This window comes from Saccopteryx leptura, chromosome 2, assembly GCF_036850995.1.
Source record: "Saccopteryx leptura isolate mSacLep1 chromosome 2, mSacLep1_pri_phased_curated, whole genome shotgun sequence".
NCBI classification, from domain to species: domain Eukaryota; kingdom Metazoa; phylum Chordata; class Mammalia; order Chiroptera; family Emballonuridae; genus Saccopteryx; species Saccopteryx leptura.
Genome location: NC_089504.1, coordinates 371,806,180 through 371,830,470, shown reverse-complemented (window position 1 = coordinate 371,830,470; position 24,291 = coordinate 371,806,180). Strand labels below are relative to the sequence as shown.

Genomic DNA, 24,291 nt, shown 5'->3' with positions numbered 1-24,291 from the left:
GGAGCAGAGATGGCCCGGGCGCTGAGGATGGCTCTGTGGCCTCTGCCTCAGGCGCTAGAATGGCTCTGATTGCGGCAGAGCAACACCCCAGATGGGCAGAGCATCGCCCCCTGGTGGGCGTGCTGGGTGGATCCCGGTCGGGCGCATGTGGGAGTCTGTCTGACTGCCTCCCCTTTTCCAGCTTCAGAAAAATGCAAAAAAAAAGAAGGCAGAGACCGTGACCTCTAATCCCATTTCATGCCTCGCTATGGTTAAGTCCTCAAGAAATGTTTGTTGATCTGATTAATTGTTCTGAAACAAAGCAGTACATTTTCATGAAAACTTGAATTTCTTTTCCACCACTATTGCAAAAGGACTATAGAAAATCATTGGACTTCTGCTCTTAGGCCCCATAACTCATAATTGCTATGTCTCACATAACATCTTGACTCTCTGAAATGTCCTGAAGGGAACTAAGGCTGTCTAAACTTTGAGAGGGTTGACTGAAGGGAAAACTACAGTAAATGTATTTTCATCTATACAGAGAAATGATAGCCTTGTAATTTTAAAGGGATAATGAAAGCAAGATCTCTCTGCCTTCCTCCTTCTGATGTCGTGAGTGCAGGGCACTCGGGGTTGGAAGGAGGCAGTGTGGTAGTGTCATGGGAAGCCCCAGATTCAGCGGTGTGTTCTCACATGCATGCCAGCCTCTGCACTGGTTTTAAAATACCATCAATAAGCATAAACTGTACACACCTCATGTACAAAGAAGAGGTTTTGGTTGACATGGATGTTGCATGCAAATGAAGAGTGTGTTTTTTATGGAGAAATGGAGATTCAGGAGGAAAACATGTTTGTTTTCATGAATGTGAAAGGTTGTTAAATGGAAGAAACTTCAGACTTATTTAGAATTTTAATGAGATGCCTCTGGAGCAGAACTGGACCAATGTTCTTTCTACCAGTTTCTCCGGTAGGTTTAGGACACAACAGGCTGACGTGACCCAGCGAGCTCCGAGGCCATGGCCCTCGCTCGATGAGATCCCAGCACCGCAATCTAGTCCCCTTCTGTCAGGTCCTCCAGGATCTCCGTCTTTTCCCTCTCCCCTTTCTCTTCCTCCTCCTCCTTCTTCTACTTCTTCTTTTTTTGTGATGAAAATGTTCTTTTATTTCCAGAAGTTAAATTGAATGCGGTGACATTGGCCATAGGAACAGAAAGATTTCAGATATACATCTCTATAGCATCTGAGCTATTCATTGTGCTGTGTGCCCACCTGTTGCCCCTGCCTGGGTCACAAACATAGTGTGGTGCACAGGAATGTCTCTTCTAAATGTCTCTCCAGGGGAGCTGTATAGGTGACAGCAGCCTCATGGCATTTGTGTGCCTGCTGATTGACTTATTCACCACCAGCCAGCACATCTCTGTAGAGTTCCTACTAAGTGGGGCTCTCACACCATCTTCAGGCCTTGGCCCCCACGGCACCCCTCTGCTCCCCGATGAGGCACTACTCCCCGGAGCACACCCACTGTCCCTGTCCTGGCCTGTGTCACACAGACTGTGCTTCAGCTCTTTGCATCTGCCACCCCCATGCATGACTGGGAGCTTCCTTACATGACAAGGACTGTGTCCATTTGATAGGTGACAGCTCCTCTTGTGTCTTGCACGGTGCCTGGCACACAAACCTGTGTTAACACATCCAAGCTGGATAATAATACATGAATGTACGCAAAAAGGCAATGAGTTTTTTTTGTCAGTTGAAGTGTTTTTGCAGGGGATGGATAGGCATCTAATAGAGATCTTTTAGGAGAGGTTCCTTTGGGCCTTTATACAAACCAACCACATTGTAATTGCCGGTTTGCTGAGCTCACTTCCTTATTCGACTGTGAGCCCCCTGAGAACAGGAACTGAGTTCTAGTTGTTTTTGAAATCCTACATAATAAGCATACACCCAATATTTGGAAAGCTTACAAAACAGTTTATTTTCTGAGAATGGACTGTTTACAGAATGATGATGCTGAATTCTTGAATAATTCCCTTGCTTCACCAGGCCACTAGAAATACCTTGGCAAATATTAGCTAATATATAGTTCTATTAAGATTTACTGATTTCAATAGAGGGTAACCTAAAAACTGTGAGTGTTGCATAACCCAGATAGCAGGCCAACCTCGAATCACCCGATAGTTCACAAGGTACATATTGGCTCTGTCTGTGGTTGGGTTAAATGCCATTGTCTAAGCAAAGTTAGATGCGTGCTGTGTGTAATGGGTCTGCTGTGTGAATGAGGGGTTTGGTCAGAGGATGAATTTATCCTGTAGTGTGTTCTCTAGGTATGATTCTTCTCACTCTTTGAATAAATAAATCAACAGTACATGTGGAAAGTACCTTCAGTAAATGCCAGGTTGTATAAAATAAATCCGACAATAAAGGCTGCTTTTAAACCTCAGTTTCTTACATAACAGGGACTGTTGTATAGAGAGATTAAGATGGTATCTTGTTTCTTCCTGGTGTGATCTCACTTTCATCTTACAAACACGTACTTATCTATGTCTGTATATTCACCTGTGTCTTTGAACACTTGGAAACCTCAGTATCTCAGCGTGTTTCAGAGAATAGGCTGGGAGATTGAGGATAACTAATTGATTCTGGTGAAAACTAATTAGGCACGCGTAGGAGAAACAGCGGGTGAGCCGCCGAGCGCAGTGAGGAGAGAAGAGAAATGCTGGAGCACACTCCACGCGGCTGCCCAGGGGCCTTGGCTGTGGTCTGCCATGTCTTAGCATGACGGTATTCAGCCATGTGAGGTTTGAAAAGATAAAATACATACCCAGGTTGGGGCTTGGACTGAGAACAACCAATTGCCTTAGTTTAAACCTCAGGACTCCACTATCCAAGGAAGTGTTTTCAAGCGAATATAAATTAGCATCAGTCCATTGACCAAAGACTAAAATATATTAAGCTGGGTCTAAAAGAAATCAGCCTGCATAGGAAGACCAACTCCCAACACCACTTCCTTGCTTTTCTCAGCCATGGCTGCTTCAGATCGGGATGTGTTTGGGACTTTGGTAAGTGCGGACTCTCTGGGGAAGGCATCATAGGACAGTTGTTTTTGTCTCAGCTCTTTGCAAGGCCAGACAGGTAATATTTTATTAGTAATATGGGCATGAAAACCTGAATTTCTCCAAGAGGTGAGTCAGATGGTACTTATTCACTCTACAGAAATATTCTTTTTAATATATATATATATTGATTTTAGCAAGCGAACTTGACTTGAAGGAACTGCTGAGCTAAAGTCAGCCCTCTAAAATTATTGATTTTAGAGAGAAAGGAATGGAGAGAGAGAGAGAGAAACGCCGATTTGGCATGCCACTCACTTATGCATCCCCTGGTTGATTCTTGAGTGTGCCCTGACTGGGGGTCAAACCCGCAACTTTGGTGTACCAGATTGATGGGGCGACCAACTGAGCGACCTTGCTGGGGCCAGAATATTCTGTATCTTCAAAAGTGAAACAAATTTAAAGGAGGCTGGAAGAGAAGGGTGGTGGGGGAAAATAAACCCTCCACAGTTGGTGTGTTAGGAGCCATTTCTGGAATTATAATATATAGCAAAGAGACTGTAGATTCAACTGATAAATGTTGGCTTTATAATTTATTATTTTATGTGAGGGCCACTCTGTGAAGAGCTTCTTAAACAGTGTGAGCTCCCATGAACCTGGGTGAGTGAGAGAGTCCTGGTGAAGGTAAGCAAGGTTAAAGGGCTCATGTGCAGAGAAGGGAGGACACTAGGAAAGGAGGAGCCTACTCCCTCCAGGAGTCTCACTTGGGACCGTCACCTAATACTCTTAGGGCACTGGAGGTCACTGAGGGCTGGGTGGGATGAGGGCAGGCCCCTCTGAGTGTTTGCTCTCCTAGTAGCGTTTTTAAAAGAGCTTTAGAACCAGTCCTCAAAATTTCAAATGACCACAGCTGTGGTTTTCTCCTCCCCATTTCTACTTGGTGTTGGCTTCTTGTGTTTTCACCTGGTTTAAGACCATGAACAAGAAACTGTGGAATATTAGTTTGGTTTAAAATTTATCATTAAGCTGGTTTCGCTTCCTAGTTTGCATGAATAAACCCATTTTTGAAGGGGGATTTTGAAATCTATTTTAGAAACATTTGCATTTAATTTAAAATACCACGAAGACATTGCTAACCATGGTTAGCAAGCTTAGAGTAGGGGTGGGCACACCTCAAGGAGGAGGAAGGCTCCTGTTTATGACCCCTGGGTGTCACCATTGTTGGCTGTTGAGGGGGAAATCCCTTCACTTTGTTGTTGTAAAGTGGAGGTCAAAACAATGTCATCAATAAGAAACCATTGATCAGATAGTACACTGCTCACAAAAATTAGGGGATATTCCAAAATGAATATGAAGCGATAAAATATCCGCTAATTTTTATGAGCGGTGTATTTAAAGAGCTTACTTCATTCACTGGATTATTCCATTTATGTTTTTTTGAATAAATACTAATACCTACACTTGTGCTTGCAGCTGGGAAAGAGGAGTGACTAAAACACGGTTCTACCCTGATAGAGTATTACCATTTCAATCAGAGCTCCCCAGTCCCTCAGCTTGGGGACAGGGAAGAAAGTGTGAGACACTGGTGGGGAATCTTGGCATACCATGAAGAGAGGGTAGAACCAGGCCTGTGGTTCCACTGAGAACACTTCTGAGAGCCCATGGTAGAATCTGACCAAACCATACCGAGAAACTTTGTTCTAAACAGCATCGAGCATTAAAACAAAAAAGAAGTTGATTTATTCATTTTAGAGAGGAGAGGGAGAGAGAGAGAGGAGAGACAGAGAGAGAGAAGGGGGGGGGGGGGAGCTGGAAGCATCAACTCCCATATGTGCCTTGACCAGGCAAGCCCAGGGTTTCGAACCGGCGACCTCAGCATTTCCAAAGGAAGTTGATTAATACTTGTCTTGTAAAATGTTTCAGGGAAATTTAAGTTCATGGAAGAAAATGTCATAACTGAGATGCAGAGTAGTCGAGGTTCCTCTGGACTGAAAGCAGGGAGCGTTACGCTCTGGTTGTCATTCTGGCAGTCTTCAGGTCCATGACTTTGGTAGATCATTGAAATTTTCTGAGTCAGTCTCAGTTTCTTCATTTAAGAACTGAGAGAATTTAGTTGAATCAGGATTTCTCTTGAGAGGTAAGTGCAAGCAGTCCACAAGATGGTTTAGGTGGTATATTTAATGAGCTGTGTTTTTCCATAGTTATTTATTTTTATATATTATGAAAATGTAAGTAGTACATCAAGGTTCAGCTTTCACAGATATTTTTGCTTAATATTAGGCTAACTTAATTTTTTAAAAAGGGGAGCTCATTTAAAGAATAATACCAAAAAATTTATAGTACAGGTCATGATGGTTATCACAAACATTTTAAAGGTAATGTGTGACTAGGTCAGGAACCCTCTTTGTTCCTCTCCTTTCCATCTCATTGTAATTCTTTTTCCTCTTTATATTTAAGCAATATGGTCTTTTGGTGGAAAGTTTTTATTGAAAATAGTAGTGCCATATCCAGAAAAAACTTGTCAACTTGCCCAAACGGTCAGTAACCCGGATTGTTTGGAATGTCTTTTCATAATAATTAACTCTTTATGTGAATCACTTACGTCATTGCTATTATAAATATGATTTTGTTTTGTTTTGCTTTCCTTTGATGTGTTTTCAGATAAAGGTCTTGACAGAAAGAATGTTCAAACATCTTCGGAAATGGGTCATCACTCGCATTTTTGGGCGTTCTCGACGAAGAGCGAGGCTAGTTTCCAAAGATGGAAGGTGCAACATAGAGTTTGGCAATGTGGAGGCACACACAAGGTTTATATTCTTTGTGGACATTTGGACGAGTGTGCTTGACCTCAAATGGAGATACAAGATGACCATCTTCATCACAGCTTTCCTGGGGAGCTGGTTCCTCTTTGGTCTCCTGTGGTACGCTGTAGCCTATATTCACAAAGATCTCCCAGAGTTCCGTCCATCTGCCAACCACACTCCTTGTGTAGAGAATATTAATGGTTTGACCTCAGCTTTTCTCTTTTCTCTGGAAACACAAGTGACTATTGGATATGGATTCAGGTTTGTGACAGAACAATGTGGCACTGCCATTTTTCTGCTTATCTTCCAGTCTATACTTGGAGTCATCATTAATTCTTTCATGTGTGGTGCCATTTTAGCCAAGATCTCCAGACCCAAAAAACGTGCAAAGACCATTACATTCAGCAAGCATGCAGTGATCAGTAAGCGGGGTGGAAAGCTTTGTCTGCTAATCCGAGTGGCTAATCTTAGGAAGAGCCTCCTCATTGGCAGTCACATATATGGAAAGCTTCTGAAGACCACAGTCACTCCCGAAGGAGAGACTATTATTTTGGACCAGATCAATATCAACTTTGTAGTTGATGCTGGGAATGAAAATTTATTCTTCATCTCTCCACTGACAATTTACCATGTCATTGATCACAATAGCCCCTTCTTCCAAATGGCAGCAGAAACCCTTCCCCAGCAGGACTTTGAATTAGTGGTGTTTTTAGATGGCACAGTGGAATCAACCAGTGCTACCTGCCAAGTCCGGACATCCTATGTCCCAGAAGAAGTGCTTTGGGGCTATCGTTTTGCTCCCATAGTATCCAAGACCAAGGAAGGGAAATACCGAGTGGATTTCCATAACTTTAGCAAGACAGTGGCGGTGGACACCCCTCACTGTGCCATGTGCCTTTATAATGAGAGGGATGCTAGAGCCAAGATGAAGAGAGGCTATGACAACCCCAACTTCATTTTGTCAGAAGTCAATGAGACAGATGACACTAAAATGTAGCAGTGGCTTTTCAGCAAGAGCAAAGTGAAATTTTGAACATACATAATGACTAGAAGCATTATGAAGCAATCAACAATTTGAGGGTATGAAAATAGACAAAGGTCTTTTAAGTTCACCAGCACAACGCCTTTGAACTCCATAACTGTGATCCTACAAGACACATGGCTCTACAAGGACAGTGCATTAGAACATGCATTGTATTTGTGAAAAGCTGGCAATACAGAAGTCTTGGGAGCTCACTTGGAGTCTTGAATATGATTATTGGAAATCATGCAATGTTGATATGAACAGACAAAATCATCAAAAGTCTCATGTGATCAAATGAGATTTTTTTTAAAAAGTCTGCTTAAAGAAGTTATAAACTTTATATATGATCAGGGAAAAACATATTCTCGTTTTGATTCTACTGATAAGAAATAAGTCACTCTTATTTATTTATCTTTTAAAAAATTACTGAATTTTTTGCAGTGACATTGGTTAATAATATTATATAGGTTTCAGGTGTACAATTCTATTATACATCATCTGTATATTGTATTGTGTTCACCACCCCAAGTCAAGTCTCCTTTCATCACCATTTATTCGCCCTTTAGCCTCTTCTACCTCCCCCACCCGTTTTTCCCTCTGGTATTCATCATGCTGTTGTCTATATCTATAAGGTTTTCTTTTCTTTTTTTTTTTGCTTCACCTTTTCTTACCAAGCCCCACAGCCCTCCTCTCTCCTGACATCTATCAGTCTGTTCTCTATCTCTAAGTCTATTTCTATTTTGTTTGTTAACTTATTTTGTTCATTAGATTCCACATGTATGTAAAATCCTATGGTACTTGTCTTTCTCTGACTGATTTGTTACACTTAGCATAATACTATCCAGGTTCACCTATGCTGTCACAAAAGGTAAGCTTTTCTTCCTTTTTATGGTCAAGTAGCATTCTATTGTGTAAATGTACCACTACTTTTTTATCCACTCATCTATTGATGAGCAATTGGGTTGCTTCCAAATCTCTGCTATTATTGAATATAAATAATGCTGCGATGAACATAAGGGTGCAGATATTTTTTCGAATTAGTATTTCAAGATTCATAGAATATATTCACAAAAGTACAGTCGGTGGTTCATAAGGAAGTTCCATTTTTAATTTTTATTTTTTTTGTGTGTGTGTGACAGAGACAGAGAGAGGGACAGACAGACAGGAGGGGAGAGAGATGAGAAGCATCAATTCTTCGTTGCAACTTCTTAGTTGTTCATTGATTGCTTCCTCATATGTGCCTTGACTGGGGCAGGGGGGTTCTACAGCAGACCGAGTGACCCCTTACTCAAGCTGGTGACCTTGGGCTTAAGCTGGTGAGCCTTGCTCAAACCAGATGAGCCTATACTCAAGCTGGTGACCTTGGGGTTTCAAACCTGGGTCCTCCGCATCCCAGTTCGATGCTCTATTCACCGTGCCACCGCCTGGTTAAGCCACATTTTGTTTTAATTTTTTGAAATAACGCCATACTGCTTTCCGTAGCAGCTGCACCAATTGGCATTTCCATCGACAGTGTACAAAGTTTCTCTTTTCTCCATACCCTCGCCAACATTTGTTGCATGTTGATTTATTGATGATAACCATTCTGGTAGGTATGAGGTTTTAATTTTCATTTCTCTGACAATGAGTGATGTTGAGCATCTTTTCATATGTCCATTGGCCATCTGTGTGTCCTGTTTGGAGAAGTGTCTATTCAGGTTCTATGATCATTTTTTAAATAGATTTTTTGTAGGGTTGTTTTCTTTTCTGTATTTTTCTGAAGCTGGAAACGGGGAGGCAGTCAGACAGACTCCCACATGCGCCCGACCGGGATCCACCCGGCATGCCAACCAGGGGGCAATGCTCTGCCCATCCGGGGCGTCGCTCTGTCGCGACCAGAGCCACTCCAGCGCCTGGGGCAGAGGCCAAGGAGCCATCCCCAGCGCCCGGGCCATCTTTTGCTCCAATGGAGCCTTGGCTGCGGGAGGGGAAGAGAGAGACAGAGAGGAAGGAGAGGGGGAGGGGTGGTGAAGCAGATGGGCGCTTCTCCTGTGTGCCCTGGCCGGGAATCGAACCCGGGACTTCCGCATGCCAGGCCAACGCTCTACCACTGAGCCAACCGGCCAGGGCCTTTTGTAGGTTTTTTGATGTTGAATTTTATAAGTTCTTTATAAATTTTGGGTATTAAGCCCTTATCAGATGTATCATGATGAACATGCTCTCCCATTCAGTGGGTTGGTTTTCATTTTGTTGATGGTTTTCTTTGCTGTGCAAAAACATTTTTGTTTGATGTAGCCCTGTTTGCTTATTTTTTCTTTTGCTTCCCTTGCCCAAGGAGATATATCAGATAAAATATTGCTATGAGAAATATCTGAGATTTACTGCTTATGTTTTCTTCTAAGATTTCTATGGTTTTGAGTCAACATTAAAGTTTTTAATCCATTTGGAGTTTATTCTTGTGTATGGTGTAAGAAAATGGTCTAGTTTCATCTTTTTTGCACATATCTGTTCAATTTCCCCAGTACTATTTATTGAATAGACTGTCTTTATCCCACTTTATGTTCTTGACTCCTTTGTTAAATATTAATTGACCTTAAAGAAGTATGTTTGTTCTGATCTCCCTCTTCTGTTTAATTGATCTATATGTCTGTCTTTATGCCAGTACCATGCTCTTTTGATTACTATGGACTGTAGTATAGTTTGATATGAGGTAGCTTAATTCCTCCAACTTTGTTCTTCGTTCTCAAGATTATGGTGGCTATTCTGGGACTTTTGTAATTTTATGTAAATTTTTGGAATATTTATTCTAGTAATACACCATTGGTACCTTGATAAAAATTGTGTTGAATCTGTAGATTGCTTTGGGTAGTCTGAACAGTTTCATGATATTGATTATTCCTATCCATTAACATGGTATATGTTTCTATTTATTTGTATCTTCTTCAATTTCTTTCTTCAGTGTCTTATAATTTTCTGAGTACAGGTCTTTTACATCCTTGGTTAAATTTATTCCTATATATTTTACTTTTTGGATACAATTGTAAATGAGATTGTTTTCCTATTTTCCCTTCTGATAGTTCATTATTGATGTATAAAAATGTAACTGATTTCTGGATATTTCTTTGTATCCTGCTACTTTACTGAATTCATTTATCAATTCTAGTAGTTTTTAGGTGGAATCCTTAGGGTTCTCTATATACAGTATCATGTCATCTGCAAGTCACTTTTAACACTGACTTTATCAAAGGAAAAACTATCTCCTCTGTTGGGGGAGTTGAACCAATCAAAGACAATAAGAAAAGACTCTTACACAAAGAATACCTGTGAGGCTCTCACCTTTCAGAGCCCTGGTCACTGGAGCTTCCATCTCAATCTGGGTCACACTGCTTCTGGAGGAGGAAGGAAAGGCTCAGTCCATGGACTCTGCATCTCTCTACACCCAATGTGGAGAGGAGCACCGACCCCAACCTGCTTCATGGTGTCGCCACCCACTGCTGCCCAAGCTGGAGTTTGGCTCATATGATCTTAAATTGTGTATTTAGATAGAAGCTAGATTACTACTCCAGAATCTCAATGAACTCTTTCCTGCAAGAAAGACTGCTTGCTTTGAAAATAGTGGCAATAGTTCTTTCAATTTTTATTAGTGGGATGAGGGGCTATCAATATGTTAAAAGGGCATCTCTTGATCTCCCAAGAAGGCAGTGAAGAGTTTGAAGAGGTAAAGTCAGTTTTGAAGAGAAAGTACCTCTAATGCTTCTGAGAAAAACTGTATCTTGTGTTTTTCTGCCTGGGGTTTGTATTGACATGCTGTTTCTAAGGGCAAGTATGAAAGGGAAAGAGATGGGATGTGGCCCCACAGTGAAGAAAGTACGTGGTCTTCTTTTCTCTAAGGGTCAGTGCAGCTCTTCCTAAAAGGGATCCGACTTAATGTAAGGATTGATCTGTAGGGGAAGGTTTTACTGTGAATGTCTTATTCGGTTCCCCACCTGTTATTTTGAGTGTATTCTAGAAAGGATGGTACTCCAAGCTGCTCAAGAATCAAAGTGTTTTCAGTGTGTTGATGAACATATTAAATCTCTGAAACTGTGCATGTTCTTTCTAAAAGTGTCAGTTTTTGTGCATCAATTGTGACAGACCAACTGACGGAATCCCCTTGCTGAGGGTGGGCTTTCTCCTGGGAGCGGTGGGCCGGGTGGGAGGATGGCAGGAGGGCAGGTAGGATGCCTGTGTTGTCTGGGCTTCGGCTCCGCAGGAGGAAACGACCTCGGCTGCAGACTTGCCCTTCCTGTGCAGCTCCCACGCATCCTTCCAGTGTGCGTCCCGGCACAGAGAGGCGGAACTGCCAGCTGTTGTTTGCCTGGGCCTGGGGCTGCGTTTGTACAATCCATCTACACAGCCTGACCCTTCTGACCAAGACCAGTGGGAAGTCTGATGAGATCAGGGTTGCACAGTTAGTCAGTGGTCCTAACAGTAGACATGCTGGCCCACGGGGGAGATTCCTCCAGACCTGTGTGTTGGCATTGCATCTTAATCTACTGATAAAGAAACTAGGATCTCAAGCCTGAATTCTCTGCTGGCCCACTGTGATGAAGTTTATGACTCTTTGCAAAGCAGAGAGCAAATGTATGGACTCAGGTCCTTCACGTCAGAGCACGTTCCTTCTGGTCTGTTCTTATCATTAACAGCATGCGTGGGGATGGGTGGAAATAAAATGATCCAAAACACTTTGTTTCTTTTGACTGTTAAGAATGCTGAAGGACAACTAGAAACTTTGTGATTGGCATTTGTTTCTGAGTTATTTGATGGGAGCTTGTCGGCTTCCAAACACTCCTTTATTAGAATTAGGCATTCTGTTGCTTGGAGTCTCCTTTTTATTGTAAATTCCCATGGACACTCTAGCAACCATTAACAGGTATCCAAAAAAGCCTTGGGGAAGTGCCCTCCCCCAGTACCTGTTGAGAGTCCTCAGGGGTGGCTGGAACCCCAGAGCAGCATAAAAACACTGGACGTTGGGAGAAGGGGGGTTACCAAGGGCATCGGAGTTCAGTGAGTGAAGAAAGTACCAGAGAAGCAGCAGTCCCAGAAGGCCAACTTGGCACTGCTAAAGACAGCCTTTTTATTCTAATGCGGTACCACTGTTCCCAGTAGGGCCTGACTACATCAGCACTGCTATGGCAGCAGGTGTGCTACATTGTTACAGTTACTCATCCATTCTAGGAGGAACTCAGCATTTCTTATTCCTTAAAAAAACAAAACAAATAAGCAAAGAAAACTTCCTGCATCCCATGATGCATTACCATATTCAACATTTTCCTTGGTACTGATTCCTCTTGACTTGTCTAATTTATCTCTGTTGCTATGGGGATTTTGACTTGGAGAGTCTGATTCTGGTTTAGCTTCCTGGACTTAGGTTGGCTCAAGCTCCAATATTTAGAGTTAAGATTTGGGAGACTATCTGACAATTGATTCCTCAAGAGAGAAAGGGTGAGGAAAAGATCCTTTCTCAGTTGCCAAATCTAAGAAATGAGATGATCAGAGTGTCTGTTTCCATGGCTAATAGGTCTATAATGGGCCAGCAAAGAACTGCCTTGATGGATTGTGTGGACAGTTGAGGGGGTGCCTTCCTGGAGATTTTTCATAAAATGGGAGCTGGGTCTTAAACAGGGTGATTTTGTGAATAGCATGAGGACTCTTCCCTCATTTGGAACAAATGTTCTGAAAACCTCTGAAGCAAAGAATGCAAATGAACCCCTGGCCCCGCCCCTGGGCCGTTGTTGTCTGCCATTACAGGAAGTGGATGTCAATCAAAGCTTGACAGGGGAGATAGAGCATTTTATTTTGGAAGCCAGAAGTTTGAGAACAATGACTGGAATTTCCTCTTTCTGTCCAGCAAGGGCTGTTTGTCACTGGGGAGATAAAAGTCCAAGGGTAGGGAATAAAGGTTATCGGGAACTGTGCAACACAGAGCCTTGGGGAGGGGGGTTGCCCGGCGAGGAGGGGTTATGGAGGAAATCTATTTCAATGCCTGTCATTAAGTTTCCATTAAAAGAACATTCAGTTAGGAATTCAAAAATAATTTAATCTCGCCAGCCAGATGCACCCAGCTGGACTCTTTGGAGCTGAGCCCTACGAGGGAGACTTGCACTGGGGCTGCAGGGTAGGGACTGGTGTGGGCCACTTCTGCTTCTCCATCTAACACACCCTGTGCTGCACTGGATGTTCTGGAAGACATGTACCTTTCAGGCCACATACACATGGCCAGGTAGAAACGCTAGACTGTGACAGTAGGAGAAACTTGCTATAGGGGCCATTTACTGAGTTCCTACTGGGTGTTAGGTTCCGTTTAAGCATTTTGCATACAAAACCTCATTTTATTTTCCCAGAAATGCTATAAGGTACTAACTAGTATTACCTCTGTTTTAGACTTGAAGCAGGTTGGGTAGGGAACTTGGTCAGAGACACTAGCTAGCAAATGGCAGGGCGGGTCTCGAACCCAGATTTGTTTTAAAAGCCCATGAGTTTAAAATCACTCAAGAGTACATCCTAACATGGATCACCCACAATCGCACTCTTGGGGCAGCAGACATTTACCTGGAACCCATGGCTATTTGGCACAAGTTTCTGGTTCTGTCTTACACTGAGGGAGGAACCTCTCATTGCTTAGCACAAGGAGAAGCCCTGGCCAGTGCTTCGCAAACACCTCTGGACTTACATGTGTCAAGGCCTCTAGATAATCTCCCTTTTTGGCATCTGGAGGTATCATGGGTGACCTAAAGATTTGCCTCCTAGCCTATTGATATAATTTATCCTTTTATAGCTACATATACATTAAATATATATTCTAATTAACTGGTGTTATGTTATTTCAATCTCTGAGTAACCCTTCATTTGAATGAGAGACATATTATGATGGGAAAATGGAGCCTCAATTTTTCCTGGAGAACAATATCTATATCCTCTGTTCACCTCTGTGTTCCCAGCACCAACACAGTGCCTCACATAGGCAAGAAATGTTTTTTGAGTCGGTGAATGAAAGCATTAATAAATTAATAATTAATAATTAAGCCAACATGGTGAGTCATGGATTTGAATCCATATTTACCCAAAGATCTTCTGTGCAAGCCACACCATTTACTAGCAAGTAGCAGCGGGGCCTTGACAAGTAACGTCATCGAGCTCAGTTTCTTTATTACTAAAACAGAGCTTTAGAAAGGGGAGGATTAAATGGAATAATTGATGTAAAAATCCCTTTGTAAAAAAGTGAATGACTATTGACATGGTGAATGGGGTAGGAGCATGGGTTCAAAGCCAAGGGGCAGAAGGGGGCGCCCTGGTCCACGAGGTAGACAGAAGCCAAGACAGCAGAACACCAGGGGGTGCTGTGACAGAGAACAGAGCAGGTCTCTAGTAAGAAGCACCTATTGGATATTGGATGGGCTCACTGGGGGGGTGGGGGGGGGGGGCTTGAGTAGAATCCTGCTGCCTTGAACTTTATTTAAACCCAACAGGTGCTCACTGAGGGCCTACTGTGAACCAGATGCTGGGGACACAAGAATGAGGAAGCCAGGCTGGTTCCTGCCACTGTGATAAAGGATCCAATCGGTTGGACCAGAGCTAAACTGGAGAACTGCTGATTGTGGAGAAAGTAAATTTTTTGCCTTATGCAACGTGCTTATAACCGTTTCTAAAATAATGATCTTGGCATTACTGTTAACAATAAAACCATTAATTATAGTTTTAAATTATTTGGGATTTAAAAAACATCTTTACAGTATATCTTACTAGAGCTATGTAGTCAACAAGCTATAGTCGCCTGAAGTAGCTCCTTTCTCTGGTGATAATGCACCGACTTGACGCAGAGTTAAGTTCAGCTGCTTCAGTCTTTTTCCCAATCATAGATCTTGCATATTGTTTTCCTTTTTTGATTTAACTGTTTTCTTTTATTAATTAAGCAAAGAATTTATATGGTTTCAAAAATCATAGAAGAGTTTAGAAAGTTCATTTCTATTCCTGCACCCTCTCCGTTCCCTTCCTGTTTTATAAAGGTAACTGTTCTTACTAGTTTTGTCATGTTACTGTTTCTTTTTGAAAGCTATAATCCATACATATTTATTTATATCCTCCTTTTTTTTTTTTAAATAAAAGGCAGCATTCTAGATGCTCTCATCCACAGTGCTAAGTTCGCCTCACCATCTATCCTGCAGATCATTATACAGGGATCATTGTTGATAACACCAACATCTGTTGTATCAAGGGTTCTCCCCCAGCCCCTTCACTTTTCTCCGTGGGTGTTTTTGCAGTAGTTGCTAGAATCTAGAATCTGTCTCCAGAGGCCCTGCCCTGCTGTTCTGAGCAGGAAAAACTATGGATGTGGCTTGTTTTGCATTCCTGAAGTCCTACTTCCTGTGCAGAGTGCTATAGGGCTTACTTTGCTGCTGATCTTGGGAAGGAGCTGGGCTCTCCGAACCAGGGTTCTCAGTGGGAGACAGTCGGCTAGGGACTAGCAGCTCTTTCAGGATCAAACCTCATTGGAATTAAAGTCAAAACAGTTGTCCTCCAGAGAAACACCCTCACCCTCTTGCATAGTCTGGGGTCTCTGCTACTGAGAGGAAGATTTGACTCCCAGGGTATTAGGAATAATCACCCATTGATTAGGGTCCAGAGCCTACCACTGTATGAAAAATGTTGTGCACATGTATTAAAATTAAAATTAATTAGGTAAATTGAATCAATAAGATGCTACAATTGAAGTAAGATAGCAGATAACAGCAGTGAGGAAGACGGACAGGACAGGCTTCTTGGAGGAGGTGGCAGCTGATCCGGGCTGAATGGAGTGCTAAGACTGGAAGATGGGAAGGGGAGGGGCGGAGAGGGGGGCGATCAGGTGGGCACACGTCCGGACTCACAGGAGGACAGGATGTGCCCACGCATGGGGCTGCTGGGAGCTGACGGGCATTAGTTCACTGAAAGAAGTGTTACGACATGGTCAGAGGAGTCGCAGGTTTGGTGTCAGACCTGAGCTGGGATCTGGCTCTATTAATAACCACTGGAGTTTTTGCGGGGGCAATGGCATGGTTAAACAAGTATTTTATGACTACATCTCTGGTCTTGGTGTTTAGGATGAATTGGAAAAGCAATCAGAGTTGGAAACAAGCTTTCTAGGGCGGGAGAGAAAGTGTTTCCACTCCCATTTTTTTTAGAAGAGGAAATAGCCTGAGAGACCACGACTTGCACGGGTCACCTCTCTGTGGAGCAGGTAAGCAGGTGCCAGGGACGAGCGCTTCTGCTCTCTAGTTAATTCAGTGGTCTTTCCTGGTCCACCCACAGGCCTCATGCCTGGGGGTCACGTTCCTGAAGGAAAGCTCACCAGGAGAGCCGGGGCTGGCTTCCCAGGACCAGGGGCTAGAGTCTAGGTAACAGAGAAGGCACCACACCCCTGAACTGTTTCCTGGACACGGGGGATATGTGCATCTACCTTTGCACCTGGCATCCAAGGAGCCTTGGACGAAGGTGACAGACTTGTCTCCAGGGTCACAGAGGTGACCTCGTCTATACCCATGAAGTGAAAAGTAGGCGATTCACTAATTAGTGGACTGTTTGGACAGCCAGCACATCGGTTTCACTTAAACTACAAGTGGTGGTTAAAGACCATCATTGTCCCGATGGCTCGCTCAGCTCCCCTTCTCCGTGGTGGTGGCCAGACTCAGACTGAACATGGGACAGCCTCTTAAGAAGACACCCTGCGGAAAGCATGAGAGAAAAAACACTGGTAAGAAGGAGGAGAGTTGAAGGCAGGAAGGACTACAGGGTTTAGGGCTTTGATGACAGACTTGGTCAAACCTGGCTTCCCATTTCGAGCTATGTTACCTAAAACTAGTCCTTAACCTTTCTGAACTCCCCCCCACCCTGTTGTAAGTAACAATAAGACCTATCTTAAAGGGTATTCGTACTAAGGACACTAGTATTAAACTATGTGAGTACAGCGCAAAGCACAGCGCCTGCTGGGCCAATAAGCAGTGGTGTGAGTAATGGAGCCGAATCGGTGAAGACAGAGCCAGGAGCCCGGCCACTGCGGCTCCTCCGATGCTGCGCCCTGTTCCCTCTGCCTGAGCCTCACCATCTCCACTCTCCAGGTCCTCCCTTCGCTGTCCACACCTGGCCTTGATTTTAACCTGAGACAAACACCTCACCTGCTTCCCATGGCTGCGTCTGCTTGCGCGGCTGATGCGCAGAATCCTACTCCTATTTTACAAGCGGAGAAACAAGGGTCCAGGAGGAAATAGCTTGTCCAGTGTGTGGTAAAGAACCTCAGAAAGCATTGATTGCTGACCCAGCCTGTGCTTCAGATATTCCACCAGGTGACAGGGAGAGTAGAAACAGTAAAATGTATAATTGAACTGGCTGGAGAGGAAGGTGAAAGGGAAGAGAACCTCCAAAAGCAGTCTACCCTAAGCAAGCCGGCACTTCCCATGAATGCAGTGTGCCTCTAGCCACCAGGTGGCGCCAACTCCTTCCAGATCACAAAAGTGAAAGTGTCCCTCTGGAAAGCCCAGGTCCCCAACGCACAGCAGTTAGGTGCTGGAGAGGGCGCCGGTATTCCCACAAAACTCTTTAATGGCCATGATAATGTTTAGAGTATTTAAGAGAGAATCATAAAATATCTGGCTCATCTAATCATTGCTAGGCTGATAAAATGACTGCGAAAGACTTTAAAAATTAAACTGATATATACATACAGGTTTATAACGCTGGAGAGATTGGAGTGGCAGAAAATAAAGTTGTTACAATTTATTAAGTGTCTACTAGAGGCCAGGTGCTTCATACTTTTGCTACAGAAAAGCTGAATATTATCTCCCCTCTTAAAGATAAGAAGACGTGAGGCTCAGAGAGATTAAGATACTTGCCCAAGGTCCCTATGTGGCTAGCTAGGGTAGAGCTGGTTATACATCTATGTATTATATATATATATATATATATATATATATATATATATATATATATATATATATATATATATATATAAAATATGTAAATACTATAAATAAATTACACACACATTTAATCCTCACTGCAACTTTGGGAGGCAAGAACAACCCACCCACACAAGCACAGCTCATGCTGTGTCAAAATTCATGGGCCAATTCCCGTCTCTTGGAGGCCTGGGTTCCTGTCATGACTCTTCCTTTCTTATGAATTTGGCAAGTCACTCAACCTCTCTGAGTCTCTGTAAGGTGAGATAATAACCAGACCAGGTTGTGGAGAAGGTCACTTGGGAAAACATGTGTTAATTATAAAGCAAGATTCTATTTTACAGGATTATTTTACAGGATTATTATTAGGTACAGACACTTCATAGCTTATTTCATATAAAGACATACACAAATTGTTTGCCACAGGCGATGGAGAATGAAGTCTGCCAAACGGGGGAATGCAGTGTGGACCTTAATAGAGCAAAATACTTTGTTACTTTCAACAGATATCCGGGCACTCAGCGAAGTCCTGGAGACACACTGGGAACGGCACGCCCTGGGAGTTCCAGGGGGCTTATGCTGCAGAGACAGCTGGCAGGAGAGAGAGTTGTCGAAGGGGAAATAGGGCACAGGGTCCTAACCTAGTCTGGGCACCAAGGAGAGTCTGCCTGAGGAGCAGACATCAAGGTGAAATCTGAGGCACAAGCAAGAGGTAGTTAAATGATGGGCGCGTGGAGGGCAAGAATGGGGGGGTGCCCCAGGAAGAGGAAACATATGTCCAAAGTCCAGAATATGAGAACACAACACATTGCAAATCACATTGAAAAAACGTGGAGTAGTTTTAGACAATGTCCTCAAAATGTCAAATGAAAGAAGTCAGAAATACTAAACACTGTTTAGAAAATCAAATACTGTTTTCTGTGGGACTGAGGCATCTTTTGGCTATGAGATTGCCTTCTTTCATTCTTTTTTTTTTTTTAAGATTTTATTTATTGATTTTACAGAGAGAGGAGAGAGAGAGAGGTGGGGGAGTGGGGAGTATCAACTCATAGCTGCTTCAGTTTAGTTGTTCATTGACTGCTTGTCATATATTCCTTGACCGGGCAAGAAGAGAGCTTCAAACTGGCGACCTCTCATTCCAGGTCAACACTTGATCCACTGCGCTACCACAGACCAGGCCAAGGTTACTTTCTTAAAGTGCGTTGGCAGGTTCAAAAGGTTGAAGGTATCATAGAAAGAATACTAGACTAGAAGCCAGAGACTTTGGTTTTCTGTTTGACCTCAAACTCTCTTTAGCATGTCAGGCAATATGCCTAACCTTTCTGATCTCCATTCTTACATATATTTTAAAAACCCACAAAAACTAGATGATCTTTAAATATATTTTAGACTGTGAAATTTTATGACAGTATAACATTCAGAAAATAGTAATATGGTAATAATAAGCCTCAAGATTAGTTTAAGATTAAAATGATACCATCTAAATGTTTTCTGAAACTGTGCATAATCAGCTATTGTCAAAACTACCATACTGGACCTGACTGGTGGTGGTGCAGTGGACAGAGCATCCACCTGGGGCATGGAGGTTCGAAACCTCGAGGTCACTGGCTTTAACACAGGCTCACCAGCTTGAGTGCAGGGTTGCTAGCTTGAGCATGAGATCATCAACATGATCCCAAGGTCACTGGCTTGAGCAAGGGGTCACTGGCACAGCTTAAACATCACCACCCTGTCAAGCACTTATGAGAAGCAATCAATGAACAACTAAAGTGATGCAACTATAAGTTGATGCCTCTCATCTGTCTCTCCTCCTGTATGTGCCTCTTGCACTCTCCCCTAAAAAGCACGGCCCTAGGTGCTGGGCTTTCGGGCTCTCCCCCAGTCACACCATGTTCCTAAGAACTTGATCGCAAAGTTAAAACTGAAGAGGAAGGACAGATGGACAGAAGTTTGTCTCTTGTTCTGCTTCCTGATTGCATCCTGGTGGTCCTGGTCATAGGCTCCAGTGTGTGGGGCCCACGCCTGAACTCTGTGGTCATGATTTCTCCCAATAACAGGACAGCGAAGTGTGGTGTAGGGCAAGGGTCACAGCCCTGAGTCCAGGTTCCTGCCTAGTTCTGCCCCAAGGAGCTGTGTCATGTCATTGTTGTGGGTCCAAGGATAGGAGCCCATTGGTGCATCTCTTCCCAGCTCTGGGTTTAGTGTCTTTATATTAGTTGCCTGAAGTTGACCAGAGTGGAAGTATTTTACCCTGGAAATCAGCAAATGACTACAAATTGTGCCCTCTGCTCCATCCCCCTTGAGAGCCTGTTGTTACCATTTACCAGCACATCACTGAGGATATCTGCCAGGCCAAGCTGGGTCCACAACCACCCAACAGCACCTGTTATAAGTGCAGAAGCCCTGGACCCCCTGCAGAGCTCTGGAGTCAGGATCTCCAGGTTCCCTGGGAAAGTCCAAAGACCCTTATGGACCAGAAACTGGACCAGGCACTGTATCCTTCCTTCCTTCCTTCCTTCCTTCCTTCCTTCCTTCCTTCCTTCCTTCCTTCCTTCCTTCCTTCCTTCCTTCCTTCCTTCCTTCCTTCCTTCCTTCCCTCCCTCCCTCCCTCCCTCCCTCCCTCCCTCCCTCCCTCCCTCCCTCCCTCCCTCCCTCCCTCCCTCCCTCCCTCCCTCCTTCCCTCCTTCCTTCCTTCCTTCCTTCCTTCCTTCCTTCCTTCCTTCCTTCCTTCCTTCCCTCCCTCCCTCCTTCCATCCTTCCCTCCTTCCCTCCTTCCTTCCTTTCCTCCTTCCCTCCCTCCCTCCCTCCCTCCCTCCCTCCCTCCCTCCCTCCTTCCCTCCCTCCCTGGACCAGGCACTGTATCCTTCCTTCCTTCCTTCCTTCCTTCCTTCCTTCCTTCCTTCCTTCCTTCCTTCCTTCCTTCCTTCCTTCCTTCCTTCCTTCCTTCCTTCCTTCCTTCCTTCCCTCCCTCCCTCCCTCCCTCCCTCCCTCCCTGGACCAGGCACTGTATCCTTCCTTCCTTCCTTCCTTCCTTCCTTCCTTCCTTCCTTCCTTCCTTCCTTCCTTCCTTCCCTCCCTCCCTCCCTCCCTCCCTCCCTCCTTCCCTCCCTCCCTCCCTCCTTCCCTCCCTCCCTCCCTGGACCAGGCACTGTATCCATCCTTCCTTCCTTCCTTCCTTCCTTCCTTCCTTCCTTCCTTCCTTCCTTCCTTCCCTCCCTCCCTCCCTCCCTCCCTCCCTCCCTCCCTCCTCCTCCTCCTCCTCCCTCCCTCCTTCTTTCCTTCCTTCTTTCTTTCTCTTTCTTATTTTCTTTTTTTTCCAAGTGAAAGGAGGGGAGATAATGAGGTAGACTTGCACATGTGCCCTGACCAGGATCCACCCGGCAACCCCCATCTAGGTCCATGCTTGCAACTGAACTATTTTTAGCACCTGAGGAGGTGACACAATAGAGCCATGCTCAGCGCCCAAGGCCAATGCACTCGAACCAATCAAGCCATGGCTATGGGAGAGGAAGAGAGAGAAGGGGGAGGAGCAGGGCTGGAGAAGCAGATGATTGTTTCTCCTGTGTACCCTGACTGGGAATTAAACCTGGGACATCCACACATTGGGCCAACACTCTACCACTGAGCCAACTGGCCAGGGCCAGATCCTGCTTTTCTAATGAGTGGTTCTTCAAGGTAATTTGTAGCTCTTAAAGAAATGCTTGTTTGCTACCTTATGTGTTCATAGATTGGTGACTGTGGTTGCAAACAGCAATCATCTACTATTAATTTATCATTTCCTTACAAATCTGGGGACTGCTTTGCTCTTAAGGGGGATGGAGTGGAGGGCCTGACTTGTAGTATTTGCTGATTTCCAGGGTATAAATATTCCAGGGTATAAATGGCCAATTCCAGGCAACTAATGTAAAGACACTAAACCCAGAGCTGGGAAGAGATGCACCCAATGGGCTCCTGTCTTTGGACCCTCCTGAGAGACCCATAGCAATGATGTGACACATCTCTTGGGGTGTCGGGGTGGGGGGAAGGGCTGAGCCAGGAGAGGAACCTGAACTCCGGGCTGTGCCTCTTGCTGAGCCTGCTATCCTGTTTCCACCTTGACAAGATGATTCCTGGTTCCAAGTTTTAAGTCAGCCTGATCCTGGGAGGTCCCTGTGGCTAGCCAGTCCTCACTAGCAATGCTGGTGTTTGGAGGCCACATAGGCAAGGTGACCAAGGTTTCCTTTCTCAGGGGAAAACTGAGGAGCACAGAAGTAATGACACCCTTGCCAGTGTCCTTATGTGCCTTGGGTCCCCTTCTGGACTAGGAAGTTGTCCCAAGTCTCCAGGGACTGGCCTGCCACGTGCATACTGCTCATGCCATATGGGACTTAATGGCAGCTCTTGCTCTGATCTGGGGAGGAGAGAAAATCGCTGCCGAAGAGAGACAGAGGCAAGGATGTTGTTAAGTAGACATCACAGTCCTGAAATCCTATGTTATAGCACTTAGCACACTGCCAGCAAATAGCCCGCTAGCTCAACAGCAGCCACCAGGAGAGTCCTGTCAGCGAAGATAGAGGATGCCTGGGTTATCCTGGGTTATGAAGGTAGAGGCATCTGCAATTTGTCCCTGAGCAGGGGAAGCCAGGTCTGCAATCCAAGGTCTTCACCACTGCGAGTTCCTTCTTGATCCCCCTCCTGCTCCGTCAGCCCAGGCGCTCTGCCCTCCTGCGATGGACCTGACTTTCTGTCTTCTTAGGCTAGTTTTGAGTCTCTCTTCTTTCTGACCCCAGCTCTTCTGTCTGCCTTCTACAAGGCTCTGAGTTAGGCCTTTTCTGCTTTCTGTGTTTCATAGCTTGTTCACGCTCCAGACCTCCACCCTTGGCACTGGACAACCCCTCTGGCTGCAGGGGGATGGCGGCGGGGACCCTGCACAAAGCCTCTTCACGATGTAGATTATGGCCTCAGGTTCTGGCCTCCCCGCACAGACTGAGAAGAGGGGGCCCGTTTCTCTCCATAGAATTCCCGTGGTCCATACAGCCACCGCTGGCTCTGGAGAGGCAGGTTTGGAATCTGGAAGGGCAAGCAGGAGACTTCTTAGAGCCTCGGGGAGGAAGAGGGACGCCTGGGGGCGCCCCTGAGGGAAGGTCTTTGCTAACCCTGGGCTGGAGGCAGGGGCAGGTAGCACAGAGATCGGGAGAGGGGGGCCTGAGGAAGGGTAGAAGTTTCAGCTTCCTCTTGAACTGACCCCCAAATCTCACCACGATTTACTATTATTTTCTTTTCAAGAAAATCACATTAGAACTGCCAGGTCACTTGAATTCTGGACTGGGATGGGACTCCCAGCCAAGCTAAATTCGTGTTGCCCCACCAGTGAGGGGCGCAGCGGGGCACAGTCACTCCGGCGCGGCCCGCACCCCACCCACGCCTCTCCGCACAGCCGCGGCGCGCGGCGCCCTCCCGAACCCAGCCCTCTCGGCGCGCCGCCGGCCCGCCTCCACTCCCCCCGCGTGCAGCCCCCTCCCCTCCCGGCACCCCCACCCCGCCCTGCGCCCGCGCCCCGGCCGCCCTCCCCGGGAGCCGGCGGCGGCCGGGCGGGCGGTGGGCTGAGCCCGAGCCGGCTCCGGCCGTCTGCGCACCGCGCTCCAAGGCAGCGGGGTGAATGGACGGCATCCAGTCCTGCCGGCAACTTGAAAATAAAAATAAAACAGAGGGAAAAGAAATAAATAATAAGGAGCGCGCCAGAAAGCCAAAGAAAATACAATTGCTAGGCCCGAGCAGGCTTCGAGCCCGCGGTCGGCCTGGGCGGCGAGCCCTTGGCGTTGGAGCCCGCGGGGCTTTTGTGTGCTCCCCCTCCCCACGCCACCCCCTGCGCGGTTTGTCCCCATTGAGGAAACACAATCCGGGCTGTGCTGCGACAAGCCCGCGCCGGGGCCAGAAGAGGCCTCCAGCACGCCCCAGCCCCGCCACAGGGACCGCCTTGTTCTTTGTGCGGGCAAATATTTATTTTGGTTCAAGTGGACCCCTTTCCATAAAGACCACCTGGTTGTAATCAATAACACCTATTTTCAGATAATCTGCCGCTCTCTAGGCAGAGCCCACGGAACTCGCCAAAACAGAGAGCTTTTCAAAGGGAATTGTAAATGGGCTAGATTCACAGAGGGCTGGGGGAGGGGGAGAGGGAGAGGGGGTCCAGGGAGGAGGGGAAGAGGAGCCCTCGGACCTGGGTGGTCAAGGCAGAGCTGGGCAGGTAACTGTCTCCCCTCAGACTTGGCTCTTTCTCTCTCTTTGCCCTGGGTGTGGGGTGGGGCTGCTCGATGGAGGAGGGGTGGTGGTGAGGGAGGGCTTCTAGGAATCTTTCTCAAAACAAAACAAATTAAAATCCTTTTTCTGATGGAGCAAATGTTGTTGCTGAGGGAGACTTCTAGAAACAGGAACAGCTTCCTCTTTTGTCCAAGAGAGAGCATCTACCATGTCTAATCAGGATTCTGAGAAGCAGAGCTGAAC

At 45.4% G+C, this 24,291-nt stretch overlaps 1 protein-coding gene across 5 annotated transcripts in view; it reads left to right on the top strand.

Annotated features, from left to right (window-relative positions):
• KCNJ1 (potassium inwardly rectifying channel subfamily J member 1) overlaps nt 1-14,618 on the top strand; it is a 36,798-nt gene extending 22,180 nt beyond the window's left edge. For 3 of the 5 annotated variants that reach the window (XM_066365220.1, XM_066365219.1, XM_066365218.1), the window contains one exon: nt 5,693-7,845. In XM_066365220.1, the coding sequence (XP_066221317.1) occupies nt 5,714-6,832 (1,119 nt within the window). In that variant the 5' untranslated portion in view covers nt 5,693-5,713 and the 3' untranslated portion in view covers nt 6,833-7,845. Of the gene's footprint in view, nt 1-2,936; nt 3,041-5,692; nt 7,846-14,346 lie in introns of those variants that run through there. The other 2 variants (XM_066365217.1, XR_010748972.1) reach the window with 2 other exon arrangements.
• Nucleotides 14,619-24,291: the final 9,673 nt, after the last annotated feature.